Source organism: Ursus americanus, chromosome 33, assembly GCF_024610735.1.
Source record: "Ursus americanus isolate L20-20 chromosome 33, mUrsAme1.1.p, whole genome shotgun sequence".
Taxonomy (NCBI): domain Eukaryota; kingdom Metazoa; phylum Chordata; class Mammalia; order Carnivora; family Ursidae; genus Ursus; species Ursus americanus.
In genome coordinates, this window is record NC_142159.1 from 7,201,433 (window position 1) to 7,215,885 (window position 14,453).

At 42.6% G+C, this 14,453-nt stretch overlaps 1 protein-coding gene across 2 annotated transcripts in view; it reads left to right on the forward strand.

Annotated features, from left to right (window-relative positions):
• SPOCD1 (SPOC domain containing 1) overlaps window positions 1-14,453 on the forward strand; it is a 36,777-nt gene that overhangs the window by 11,900 nt on the left and 10,424 nt on the right. For both annotated transcript variants that reach the window (XM_087858431.1, XM_087858430.1), the window contains one exon: window positions 13,885-13,926. In XM_087858431.1, coding sequence (XP_087714557.1) covers window positions 13,885-13,926 — 42 coding nt within the window. The remainder of the gene's footprint in view (window positions 1-13,884; window positions 13,927-14,453) is intronic.

A 14,453-nucleotide genomic window follows, 5' to 3' on the forward strand; every position in this document is an offset into this window, starting at 1 on the left:
TTGGTATAGAAAGAAAGAGAGAGCACGTGAGTGTCGGGGTGAGAGGGGCAGAGGGAGGAGGAGGGAGAGAATCCTAAGCAGTCTCCCTAGCTCCATACCCAGCATGGAGCCTGACATGGGTTTTGATCTCATGACCCTGAGATCATGACCTGAGCCAAAATCAAGAGACACTTAACCGACTGAGCCACCCAGGCACCCAGGGCATGTGACTCTTGATCTCAGGGTCATGAGTTCAAGCCCCACACTGGGTGTAGAGTTTACTTTAAAAAATCTTTTTTTCACAATTAATTTGTTAACACAGAAAGAGGAAGTCCCTCTGAATGCTTCCAGGCCCCATTGCCCTTGTCTGAAGATAATCGGTGTTCACAGTGGGAGTCCCTCCAGCCCCCTTTTCATGAACACCGACATCTTTGTATCGTCCGTATATAAATAAGCTCATACTAATCTTCATTGTTCTGGGATTCCTACTTTGTTTATTTTTCAAGCATTATAGTATTTGGAGATCTTTCCAAGTTGGTACAGATTGTTCTGCCGAACCTGTGCTTTTCCTGAACCCTGCATCACAGCAGGCTGCAGGCATATTTGTCACGGCCACGGGCGCTGCCAGGACCAGAGGATGGGCTGGGACTTCCTTTTCTCATTTCCGAGCGCTGTCGTGTAGTTAGGAGTACGAAGCCTGGGGGCTGACAGATCGGCATTCGGTCCCGGCTTTGCCTCTGTCTGAATGACCGAGGCAAGTGGCTTCACCTCGCCGAGCATCATATCCTCACCTGCAAACCGAGGGCTGTGAGGAGTACTTACCTGATAGGGGGTGGTGAGGAGCAGGTGAGAGGACGTGTGTCTGGCATGTCGCACAGTGCCTCGGACAAGACAAACACTCAAAAACGCTACCTGGTACTGGCGTATCCAGTTGTGTGCTGTTGTAAGTGAGGCTGGAGTGAACACGCTTGTGCATCTGGTTTCTCCCCATTTCCGATGATTTATTCGGGCCAGATGCCCAGAATTGGGATTCTGGGCCCTGCGGCGGTTTGAGGGGCTTGTTGGAGCTCGGCGGTGGCGCCAGGTGCCCACCTGCCTTGACCGAAGGAGCCCACAGCTGCTCCTTCCTCCAGGCCCCATCCTTGACTCGGGGGCGCGGCTTCCCAAACACCCCGTCGCTATGGCAACTGGTGCCAACTGCAGGAGAAGAATTGAGCCGGGGCTGTGACAGGGACGGACAGGTGGTCGAGGCCAGGGCAGCGGAGTGGGGCGGGGGCAAGCGTGGCCGTAGTGTCCAGCCGGTCTGGGCCCCTTTCAGGGCCCTAGCACCTTCTCCTGGAAGCAGCCTGGCTCGTGCCAAGCGCAGACAGCTGGGTTCCGGATTAGTCTGTGCTTCTTACTGCAGGCGACTCGAGATGAGAGGGGTCTCTTCTCTGAATCGTAGTTGCCTCCTCTGTGACACGGGAATCAGGTATGAGAGGTTGGGTGTGTTCTGTTCTTCTGGTTGGAGATACAGACCTTTGGAGGACACGGCAGGGTGGGTTGAAATGTCATTTTCTTCTCTGTCCTGAGCCCTGCCGTGGCTAGAGAGGTCTGGAGCCGCTCTGCCGGTGGAACAGCAGGGAATGTGGGGAGGGCAGCTCTGCCACAGCCCCCTGCTCTGCCCATCACAACGGGGGAGGCACAGACCTCCTCGGGCCCTACCCAGGTGCCCAGGGTGCTGTCTGCAGCTGCGAAGTGTCAGGAGCTATGTGAGAGAGGAGCGTGTCTTTCTAGCAGATGGGTAGCCTACGAATAGCTCTTTTTATTGAGGGCTTACTGTATACCAGGAGCTTCACATAATGTCATCATATCATATTTAATCCCCACAATAGCATTAAAAGTTAGTGTTAATACTTTATACTCTCATTTGGGATTCAGAGAAGTTAAGTGACTCAATCAAGGTCACACAGCAAGTAAGTGGTGGAGCTGGTATTTTGTTGTTGTTGTTAAAGATTTTATTTATTTATTTATTTATTTATTTATTTATTTATTTATTTATTTATTTAGAGAGTGTGAGAGTGGTGGTGGGAGGGGCAGAGGGTGAGGGAGAGAGAATTTCAAGTGAACTCCATGCTGAGCACAGAACCTGACACGGGGCTCAGTTTCACAACTGTGAGATCATGACCTGAGTTGAAATCAAGAGTTGGACACCTAACTAACTGAGCCACCCAGGCACCCCTGGAGCCAGTATATGAATCCAGGCCTGGAGGCTTCCACAGTCTGTTGTCTGAGCCAGGCTGCCAAAGGCTGGCTAAGGAGTTTGGATTTTTATGGGACTTGATTATAATTTGTTCAGCAAGCAGGGGGGCTCCTCCAGGGGACTCATGGTCCAGTGGGTGGAGGTCAACAAGTCACCAGAGGTATGGACTGAGGCCAGCAGACCTTAGATACCCAGAGGGCAATTGAAACTATCCTGGGGAGGGGTGGGTGCGAGGGCTTAGGGTAGGGTTGGGGAGAGGAGGGGGCTGTCTGAATTGGGTCTGGGCAAAGGAAGTAGGTGTTCGGCAGGCAGAGAAGGTAGGAAGGACATATCAGGAAGAGATCCGAGCATGGGCAAAGGTACAGAGAGAGGAGGCAGCTTGCAGTTGTTACAGGAGTGAAGCAGTAGGTGGGATGGGGTCTGGAGGAGGAGGAGTGAGGTGGGATAGATCAACAAGGACAACACTGCTTGAATGCAAGTGGAGAGACTTAAGTGTGGTCAGGTATTACGAGGGGATCTCTCAGGGCACGAGCCAAGGAAGCTTAACATCAGTGTTTACAGAGAGAATGTGCTGGGTTCCAGGCACTGTTCTAAGAACCTTGAATAACGATGGTCCTTGCAACAACACTATGAGGTAGATACTGGTATTATCCCCATTTTACTGATGGAAAAACTAAGGCACAGAGAGATTAAGTAATTTTCCCAAGATTATACAGATCCTAAGTGTTGGCAGCAAGTGTTCCATCGCATGAATATGCCACAATTTATTTATTTATTGACTCCATATGGACATTTGGGTTGTTTGCTTTTGTTGTTTTTGCTATTACATCCGGTGCTGCTATGACGAACAGTTTCGTGTATGTTTCTGGGTACATATGAGCGAGTGTGTCTCCATTGCTAGGTTATAGGGTACACACATCTTCAGCTTTACTTAAACAATGCCAGATGTTTTTTTAATTTTAATTTTAATTTATTTTTTATTTTTTTAAAGATTTTATTTATGTATTTGACAGAGAGAGAGAGACAGCCAGCGAGAGAGGGAACGCAAGCAGGGGGAGTGGGAGAGGAAGAAGCAGCCTGATACGGGGCTCGATCCCAGGACCCTGGGATCACGCCCTGAGCCGAAGGCAGACGCTTAATGACTGAGCCACCCAGGTGCTCCTAATTTTTATTTTCTTTAAAGATTTTTTTTTATTTATTTGAGAGGGAGAGAGAGAGTGCACGTGTTCAAAAGCAGAAGGAGGGAGAGGCAGACTCCCCACTGAGCAGTGAGCTGGATGTGGGGCTTGATCCCAGGATGCTGGGATCATGACCTGAGATGAAGGCAGCTGCTTAACTGACTGAGCCACCCAGGCGCCCCACCAGACTTTTTTTTTAAAGCGGTTGAAACAGTAGATGCTCCCACCAGCAGTGTATAGATTCCAGGAGATCTGCATCCGCCCCAACACTTGCAGCTTATGCCAAAGTAGGAATATGATATGATGTCTCAGTGTTGTTTTAATTTTTTTTTCTTTTTTTTTTTTTTAAAGATCTTATTTATTTGAGAGAGAGAGAGAGAGAGAGACCACATGTGTGCACACACACACAAGAGCTGGCAGCTGGGGTGGGGGGCAGAGGCAGAGGGAGAAGCAGGCACCCCGATGAGCAGGGAGCCTGATATGGGGCTCAATCCCAGGACCCTGGGACCGTGACCTGAGCTGAAGGCAACGCTTAACTGACTGAGCCACCCAGGCGCCCCTGTAGGAGTTCTTTATATATTGTAGATACTATTCCTTTGTCAGTTATATGTTTTGCAAATGTATTCTCCCAAAGTGTTGCTCATATTTTGTTTGCCTTATAGTGTCTGTAGATGAGGAGAAATTGTTAATTATTTAAAAAATTGTTTCATTGTAGTAAAATATACATAACATAAAATTTACCATTTCCACCTTAATACAGGTCAGTGGCATTAAGTATATTCACACTGTTAAGCAGCCAACACCTCCAACCAGAATTTTTTCATCTTCCCAAACTGAAATGCTGTATCCATTAAACAGGAAGTCCCCATTCCCCTTCTTCCCCCAGCCCCTGATAACCACTATTCTTCTTTCTGTAGAGACAGAAATTTGACTCTGTCAAATTTGAATTTGACTATTCTTGGTACCTCATATAACTGGAATTGTACAGTATGCATCCATTTGTGACTGGCTTATTTCACTTAGCATAATGTCTTCAGGGTTCATGTTGTAGCATGTATCAGAATTCCATTCTATTTTAACGCCAAATGTCAGTGGACATTTGAGTTGTTTCTACCTTACAGCCATTGTGAATAATGCTTCTAGGAACATTGACATACAAATATCTGTTCAAGTCCTTGCTTTCGATTCTTTTGCGTCTACTGTGCCTAGAAGTGGCAGCTGAATCAAAGTGGAATTGAAAAGAGGTAGAATTGACGCACCTGGGTGGCTCAGTTGGTTAAGCAACTGCCTTTGACTCCAGTCATGATCCCAGGGTCCTGGGATCGAACCCTGCATCAGGCTTCCTACTCAGTGGGGAGTCTGCTTCTCCCTCTGCCTGCTGCTCTGTCTACTTGTGCTCTCTGCTCTCTCTTTCTCTGTGAAATAAATAAATAAAATCTTTTAAGAAAAGAAAAGAGGTAGAATTGCTGGAGAAATTCCTAATGTGTCCTAATTGATCTGTTATTTCACTTATGTTATGTATTTTTAAAAATCTTTAAGGCACCTAGCTGGCTCAGTCGGTGGAGCATGTGACTTTTGATCTCAGGGTTGTGAGTTTGAGCCTCATGTTGGGTATAGAGATGGTTTAAAAATAAAATCTTTAAAAAAAATAAAAATCTTTTAAATTAATTCCTTTCCTATCTCAAGGTCATGAAGATGTTCTTATACATTGTGTTGTTTTGCCTTTCACACTAAGGTCTAGAATGTACCTAGAATTAATCTTTGTGAATGATATGGGCTATATATTTTTTTATGGATACCCAATTGTTCCAATACCATTTACTGAAAATTCTGTCCTTCCCTGCTTATATGCAGTGCCAGATCTGTCACAAATCAAGTCTCAATGTATGTGGGATTGGTTTTTGGTCTCCCTGTACTCATCTTTTTCAAAAATCTTTCTCTTTGCTAATATTATAGAACATTAATTATAGTAGCTTGTTGTTAATAATTCTTGATGTCTGGCAAGACAAGTCTCCCATCTTTGTTGTTTTCAGGAGGATCTTTACTCTTACATTCCTTTGCTCTTTCATGTAAATATTACAATCAGCTTGTCAATTTCCACACACACACAAACCTGTTGGGTTTTTCACTGGAAAGATATTGAATTTATAAATCATTTTGAGGAGCACTAACGTCTTTACAACATCTTTACAGTATTGTAAAGATGTGCAGTATTGTATAACATGCTCAATCCATGAACATGGTATATTCCTCCCTTTATTTTGATCATCTTTATTGTTTTTCAATGAAGTTTTATATATTTTCCATAAAAAGTCTTGTATATCTTCTTCAGATTTATTCCTAAATACTGTATTTCTATATAACTTGTTATGGAAAACTTCAAATATCTGTGAAAATAGACTGAATTTTAAGAAGGGGTTGGAAAATTATGGCCCATGAGTTGGCCACCTCACCTGATTTTGTAAATAAACTGGAACACAGGCACAACTATTTGTTTACATATTATCTATGGCTAATTTCATGCCCCAAAGGCAGAGTCGAGGGGTTGCAATCGAGACCATATAACCAGCACCCCTAAAATATTTTCTCTCTAGTTCTTTACAGAAGAAAGTTGCTGGCCCTTGGCATGAAATTTCTTGTACTCATCACCCAACTCTACCAACCATCTGTTATTTTGTCTGAAAGTTGACCATAGTTCCAATAATATCACCCAATATTCATTCAATATCCAGATTTCCAAATAGTCTCATAAAGATTATTATTTTTATACTTTGTCTCTTTTAAAGTCAAGATCTAAAGAAAACACACACATTGCAATTGGTTGACATGTCTTTAAGTCTCTTTTAGCCTTCAGGCTCTCTCTCTGTATCTTGTTTTTCCTGTAATCTATTTTTAAAAAGGTTTTATTTATTTATTTATTTATTTATTTATTTATTTATTTATTTGAGAGAGAGCATGAGTGGGGAGGGAGGGGCAGAGGGAGAGGGAGAAGCAGACTCCTCGCTGAGCAGGAAGCCTAACTGGGGCTCGATCCTAGAACCTGGAGGTCATGACCAGAGCCAAGGGCAGCTGCTTAACTGACTGAGCCACCCAGGCACCCCTCCTGCAATCTATTTTTGAAGAAACTAGGTTGTTTGTCCTGTAGCTTACTGCCTCCCCGTCATTTAGTGACACCTCTGTTTTCTGTGTTTCCTGTGAACTGGTGGTTGAATTTGAAACTTTGATTAAGTTTGGATTCACAGTTTTTGGCCTGTTTTATAGGTGGTGGTGTGGTCTTTCAATCTAAAACCACAGCATGTCTAATTGTACTACTTTATATCTTTTGATGCTATCATAAAATGGTAACTTTAAAAATTGCTGTTTCTAACTGTTGCTGGTGTATAAAAATGCAATTAATTCTGCAGAGATCTTGCTGGATTTTTATTAATTCATATAATTTACCTATGAAAATTTTGTTTTCTCTGTAGACAATCATGTCATCTGCAAATAATGACAGTTTTCTTCTTTCCTTTCCAATTTTTGCATATTCTCTGCCCTCTTTCCTTACTGTGCTAGGTAAGACCTTTAGTATAATGTCTAATAGAAGTGATGATAACGGAGACCATGTGTTATTCTGGACTTTACAGGGAACGTGGTCATCATTTCACCAGAGTATGTGTGCTATGTTTTGTTTTGTTTTAAGATTTTTATTTATTTATTTGACAGAGAGAGTAGACCTGTGCATGAGTGGGGGAAGGGGCAAAGGGAGAGGGAGAAGCAGACTCCCCACTGAATAAGAAGCCCAATGTGGGGCTCGATCCCAGGACCCCAAGATCATGACCTGAGCCGAAGTTAGACGCTTAACCAACTGAGCCACCCAGGCTCCCCTATTTGCTGTATTTTTATATACGTGCCTTTTATCAGGTTAAGGAAGCTCCCTTCTATTGCTGGTTTGTGAATTATTCTGAATGGACAGTACATTTGACCAAATATGACTTCTGTGTTTTTTGAGATAATATGATTTTTCTTCTCTAATTCACTATTGTAAGTAAATTTAATGAGTTGGGTTTTTTCAGGTTAACTCACTCTTGCATTTCTGGAATAAACCCAACTTTTTTTTTTTTTTAAGATTTTATTTATTTGACAGAGATAGAGACAGCCAGCGAGAGAGGGAACACAAGCAGGGGGAGTGGGAGAGGAAGAAGCAGGCTCACAGTGGAGGAGCCTGATGTGGGGCTCGATCCCACAATGCCGGGATCACGCCCCGAGCCGAAGGCAGACGCCCAACCGCTGTGCCACCCAGGCGCCCCTTTGGAATAAACCCAACTTGATCATGTTATCTCTTTTTTATATTTTCTGAATTCATTTCCATTTGGTTTGGAATTTTTATAATCCTATTGATGACTTAATTGGCCTGAAATGATTTATTTTCCTCTGCCTTATAGGTTTTGGTGTCTAGGTTTTGCCTCATAGAATGAATTGCAGAGTGTTTTCTCCTTTTCTGCTCGCTGTGAGACTTCGTATAAAATTGGAATTATTTGTTCTTTGAACATTTTGGTAGAGTCACTGGTAACGAAGAGGCTGGACTGGTGTTTTCTTTAGGGAAGATGTCCCCTTCCCTACTGATTTAATTCATTCTATAGTTATAGGTTTATTCAGTTTTTTTCTTTGAGTCAATTTTAGTGAGTTATATTTTTCTAGAAATGTATCCATTTAATCTGAGTTTTCAAATTTATTGGCAAGTTGGCGTAAAGTATCTCAGGATAGCATCTTATCTTTTTAATATTGGTGCATTCAGGATTACTCATTCCAGATATGGTCTAGTTGTGTCATCCTTCTTTTCCTTAATCTTGCCGGAGAATTGTCTGTGTTTTGAGTCTGTTCAAAGAACTGTTTTTTGGTTTTGTTGATCCTTTCCATCCTATGCTTGTTTTCAGTGTCATCTTTCTTTCAATTTATTTTCTTATTTTAAAAAATCTTAAGAATTATGTTGAGCTAATTAATTTTCTGTCTTTTTTTTCCCCTTTCTAATAAAGTCGTTTGAAGCTATAAAGGAACCGGTAATTATCACCTTAGCTGCATGCAGAGACTCTAATGCATAGTCTTTCTTATTATCGTTCAATTACTAATATTTCATAATATGTATTACAGTCTGTCTTTGACTTATGTGTTATTCAGAAGTTTTTTTCTTAATTCCCATTCCTCTGGGCCTCTTTCTTTTTTCTCTCTTTCTGTTATTGCTTTCTTTTTTTTTTTTTAAGATTTTATTTATTTATTCAACAGAGATAGAGACAGCCAGCGAGAGAGGGAACACAAGCAGGGGGAGTGGGAGAGGAAGAAGCAGGCTCATAGTGGAGGAACCTGATGTGGGGCTCGATCCCGTAACACTGGGATCATGTCCTGAGCCGAAGGCAGACACTTAACCGCTGTGCCACCCAGGCACCCCTCTGTTATTGCTTTCTAACTTAATCAGAGTGTGGTGTGAGAATGCAGTTTTGATCTGAGTGATGGCAGCCACCAGCGCCTTGTGTCTATTGAGCATTTGAAATCTGGCTGGTCAAAACTGAGTAAGTGGAAAGTACATATTGAATTCAAAGACTTAGTACCAAAAAAATGTAAAAATCTAATAAATTTTTATTTTGATTACATATTGAAATTGTAATATTTTGCATATGTTGAATTAAGTACAATATAAAATCAATGTTTTTGAAGGGGGAGGGGCAGAAGAAGAGGGAGAGAGAGAATCTTAAGCAGGCTCCACACCCAGGGGGGAACCGGACGAAGGGCTTGACCTCACGACCCTGAGATCATGACCCCAGCTGAAATCAAGAGTTGGACTGAGCCACCCAGGCGTCCTTAAAATTAATTTAACTTGTTTCTTTTTACTTTTTTTTCGTGTGCCTACCAGAAAACTTGAAAGTACTCACTTGGCTCATGTTTTTACTTCTATTGGGCAGTGCTGGTGTCAAAAGTACTAATCTTTTGAAATTTGTTGAGATTTGCTTTATGGTCCAGGCTGTGCTTAATTTGTACCTGTCACATGTATTCTTAAAAAAAATATGTATTTTCTATTTGTTAGGAAAAGTGTTCTATGTATGTACACAGATGAAGTTTTTTTTTTTTTTAAAGATGTTATTTATTCATTCGACAGAGATAGAGACAGCCAGCGAGAGAGGGAACACAAGCAGGGAGAGTGGGAGAGGAAGAAGCAGGCTCATACCAGAGGAGCCTGATGTGGGGCTCGATCCCATAACCCCGGGATCACGCCCTGAGCCGAAGGCAGATGCTTAACCGCTGTGCCACCCAGGCGCCCCACAGATGAAGTTTTTAAATTGTTTTTATCAGGGGCCCCTGTGTGGCTCGGTCAGCTAAACATCTGCCTTCGGCTCAGGTCATGATCCCAGGGTCCTGGGATTGAGCCCCGTGTTGGGCTCCCCACTCAGTGGGGAGTCTGCTTCTCCCTCTCCCTTTGCCTCTCCCCCTGCTTGTGCTGTCTCTCTCTCTCTCTGTCAAATAAATAAATAAAATCTTTAAAAATTAAGAAAAATGAATAGTTTTTATCAAATCTTTTTTTAATCTTTACTATCTTGTCAGCCAGATTGATCAATAGTTAGGGAGATACGTTAACATTTCTTGCTATAATGGTGGATTTGTCTTTTTTCTTGCTGTTTTGTCACTTTTTGCTTTATATTTCTTGAGATTATGTTATTAGATGCTTATATATTTAGAGTTGTGATAGCTTCCTGGTGAAACTCCTTGTCTTTATGTAGTGAGCTCTTTGCCCCTAGTTATTTTTTTCCTTGAGGTCTGTTTTGTCAGATATTAATATAGCTACAAAGCTTTATTGTGCTTGGAATTTGCCTGTTCACATATGATTCTATTTTTTTCTCACGCTTTTTCACATTTTTGTATTTTAGAAGTGGGTCTTATAAATATCCTTCAATTAGATCTTCTTTTTTTAAAGGTCTTATTTTTTTGTATTTATCTCAAGGATTAGTTCATTTTCATTTGTTGTAGCTACTCAGTTATTTGAATCTATTCCTACTGTCTCATTTTGTGCTTTGCATATATATATCTTGCCTTTTCCATACCCCCCCCTTTATTGCCTCCCTTTAGATTGATTCTTTTTTCTTTTTTTAAAGATATTTATTTATTTATTTATTTGAGAGAGAGAGAGAGAGAGAGAGAGATTGAGAGAATGAATGGGAGGAAGGGAAGAGGGAGAAGCAGACTCCCTGCCGAGCAGGGAGTCTGATGCAGAACTCCATCCCAGGACCCTGGGATCATAACCTGAGCTTAAGGCAGATGCTTAATTGACTGAGCCACCCAGGTGCCCTGATTATTTTTTCTTATTCCTTTTTATCCCTCTCGTAATTTGGAATTTTCTATGCCCTGTTTATGTTCTTTTGGTGACGATTTTGGGAATTTTATTTTATTTTATTTTTTAAGATTTTATATACTTATTTGACAGAGAGAGACAGCCGGCGAGAGAGGGAACACAAGCAGGGGGAGTGGGAGAGGAAGAAGCAGGCTCCCAGCCCCCCATTTTGGGAAATTGTAAAACGAATACCTAACTCGTCAAAGTTCAGAGGCTGTTACCACTGTTATCTGCCCCTGAAATGATATAAGGACCCTGGAATGCTTTAATTAAATGCAGTTAATTACATTTAATTGCTTTAAATGCACCTTCACAATATATGTGCTATTATCCAGTAGATTGGTCCTTTTTTCTTTAATCCCCGGTTACACACTGGTACGGTTTCATATGCTCAATGTTCATTTAGATTTAACAACGTATTTGTTATTGTCTTCGCTCAAAATTCCTCTTTGCATCTCAGCTTTTCTCTCAGGTATTATTTCCTTTCTTCTGCCTCAAGCTCATCCTTTAACATTTTGTTTCTTGTGGGCGCCTGGGTGGCTCCGTCAGTTAAGTGTCTGTCTTGGGCTCAGGTCGCGATCCCAGGGTCGCCTGGATTGAGCCCCGCGTCAGGCTCCGTGCTCCGCGGGGAGTCTGCTTGTCCTTCTCCCTCTGCCCCTTCCCCCCTCCGTGCTCTCTCTCACTCGAATAAATGAATTAAAAAAACATTTCACTACTTGAGAAAACAAAATTATCAAGGATAACAATTTTCTTAGTTTTCTCTAGGATACCATTGTTGGATCCTCATTCTCAAAAAATATTTTGTATGGGTCCCCAGTTGATAGTTATTTGCTTGCAGCACTTTGAAAATATCATTCTAGTCTGTGTTGCCTTCCGTTGTGACTATTGAGAAGTTTGCGGTTGGTCTAATTGCCATTCCTTTGTAGCTGAAAAGGTCTTGGTGGGAGGCATTTATAGCACAGGGTTTAAGGTGTGGCCTCTAGATCAGACTGCCTGGCTTTAAACCCCAGCTCTTTGGTCTGGCAGCTGGGAGACGCTGGGCAAGCTAGTAACCTCTGTGTGCCTCTGTGTGCCTCAGTTTCCTCTTCTGTAAAACGGGGACAATACTAGTAGCGGTATCTAGCTTCTAGGGTTTTGGTGAGGATTCAGTGAGCTAATGGGAAACGTTCACAGGAGTGGTGGCACATTTTCAGTGCTATTAAAGTGTTAGCTGTCATTTGTTCTCTTTATGCTCTTAGGATCTCCTCCTCACTGGTGTTGGGCGGTTTCACTGTGTCGTGCCAAGGTGTGGATTTACTTATCCGGTTTCAGATTCACTGAGCTTTTTGAATCTGTGTTGTCTTTTATCAATTCAGGAAAAGTCTTTTTTTTTTTTTTTAAAGATTTATTTATTTATTTATTTGACAGAGAGACAGCCAGCGAGAGGGAACACAAGCAGGGGGAGCGGGAGAGGAAGAAGCTGGCTTCCAGCAGAGGAGCCTGATGTGGGGCTCGATCCCAGAACGCCGGGATCACGCCCTGAGCCGAAGGCAGACGCTTAACGACTGTGCCACCCAGGCGCCCCAATTCAGGAAAAGTCTTAGCCACATATCTTCAAATACTGCCTCTGTCCGGCTCTGTCTCCTCTCTTTTTCTGGAACTTTAGTCAGATTAGTTAGTCCTTTTCACCCAGTCCTTCTGTCTGGTTCACGGTGTTTCACAGCCTGTGTTGTGAATACTCCGGATCATTTAAAATGTCTTCTAGTTCTCCAGCTCCCTCAGCTGTGTCTACGAGGCTATCAAACCTAGATATGGAGTCTGACATTTTCATGATTATCGTATTTTTATTTCCAGAAGTTGTGTTTGGTTCCCAACCGGATCTGCTTGGTGATTGTTTAATATTGCTTTGCCCTTCACTCATATGTTCGACTCCTTCCTTTGGTTTGTTGCACATAGTACACATATTTTGTGTTCTGGTCTGATAAATCCAGCATCTGAAGGCTTGCTGGTCAGATGTGGCTGCCCGTTGTTTTGTCTGTACATAACACTGACGTACACGCCCCCGACACAGGCCTGTCAGAAAGTTCGAAGCCACGGAGGGCCATTCTTACTATCTTTCCTGCTTTCCTTCCCAGCTGTCCCGTTTTCTCTCCCCACCCCTTTTCCTCAATTTACTTTTTTGAAAGGCTGATTCATCCCCATGGTTTAAAAAAAAAAGTGAAAAGCAAATAAAGTGAAAAGCCTCTTTTCCAGCTCCCTGTCCCTTTCCTCCTGGCAGCCTCTGTTTTTAGGTTTGTGGCTACTTCCAGAGATATTTTATGCAGATTCAGGCAAACATAAATTTAAAAATTCTTTCTCTTTTAACGCAAATGGTAGCGCCCTACACACATTGTTCTCAACTTGTTTTTTAATTTAAAAAATATGTTTCTGATTATAAAAGAAATACATGCTCATTTTGAGTAACATAAATACCCAAGTGTCTACAAGCAGAAACGGAAAGTCCCTCTGGAATTTCATTCCCCGGAGATAACCTTCATTATGCGTCTATAAATATGTATTTACATAAATGGGCTTATGCAACAGATACTGCTCTGTAACCTATTTTTTTTCCCTCCAAATAATATGCCTTGACATCTTGCTGTGAATCTTACCACATCTGTCACTGGTGTTCAGATAGCCTGCAGTTTAGTGCCTGGGCTGGAGTCAGATAGCAGTAGGCTCTAATCCTGGCTCTGCGGCTTCGTAGCTGTGGGACTTTTCAGATCCTCTCTGACCCTCAGTCTTCCTCATCTGTAAAATGGGGGTAGAAATAGTACGTAGCTCATGGTGCTGATCTGAGACCAAAATAAGGTCACGTGTGGTGTGTTTCCTGCAGGGCAGCTGTTTTGTAAGCCTCCGATGAGTGATCGTTTTTATCATGACTCACTCTAGTGGTCTGTTAGAATCCACAGTATATGTCACGGTTTATTAACCATTCCCCCTCTGATGGACATTGGAGGGTACGCATTTGTTTTTTGTGGATTTTTTTGCCAACCCTGTGAACACTGAACACCTTTCACTTTTGTGTGAGTGTCAAGAATTCTTGGGAACTCTCTACAATGGGGTCACTGGTCCTCTGAATCCTAATTTCTGCATCCTTTCTCTCCCAGGACGAAATGAAAATGCCCCATGGGGTGAAGCACGTATGTTACGTAGGTTTTCATTTTTTCTTACTGCTCTTCTTCCTCCCTCTCCTCAGGTCTGGCGGGATGGGAGGTGTTCTTCCCAGCAGAAGCAGTCCCAGCCCCCCTGGCCTGCTCTTGTCCTGAGCCCCGTAGTGTTCCCCACTCCCTGTGATGCTGGACCTCAGACTTCCAGTTTTCCCCGAACTTTGGAACCTGACCATTCGTGAGAATTCATCCAAAGATTAGATTTCAGACTCATCTCCTTTCACAGTAGTTTCCCGTGGTTTGCAATAGATTAAAAGTATCAAAACATACTTGAAATGGGATAAAAGCCTAAAGTAAGAGAAAAGGAGAAAGAGAAAGGGAAATCTCGGTATGACAACCTCTCACCTTCTGCCCATCCTGGAAAGGTACAACTGTTGGACTCCAAGTTAATGCCAAGCTTCCCGGCAGCCAGAGCAAAAAGGGGAGCAGGATCGATTCTATAGCTCATAGACCAAGAGACCACTCTGCACCTTGAAATGCTTTTAAAGGGCTGGGGGTGAGAGGGAAAG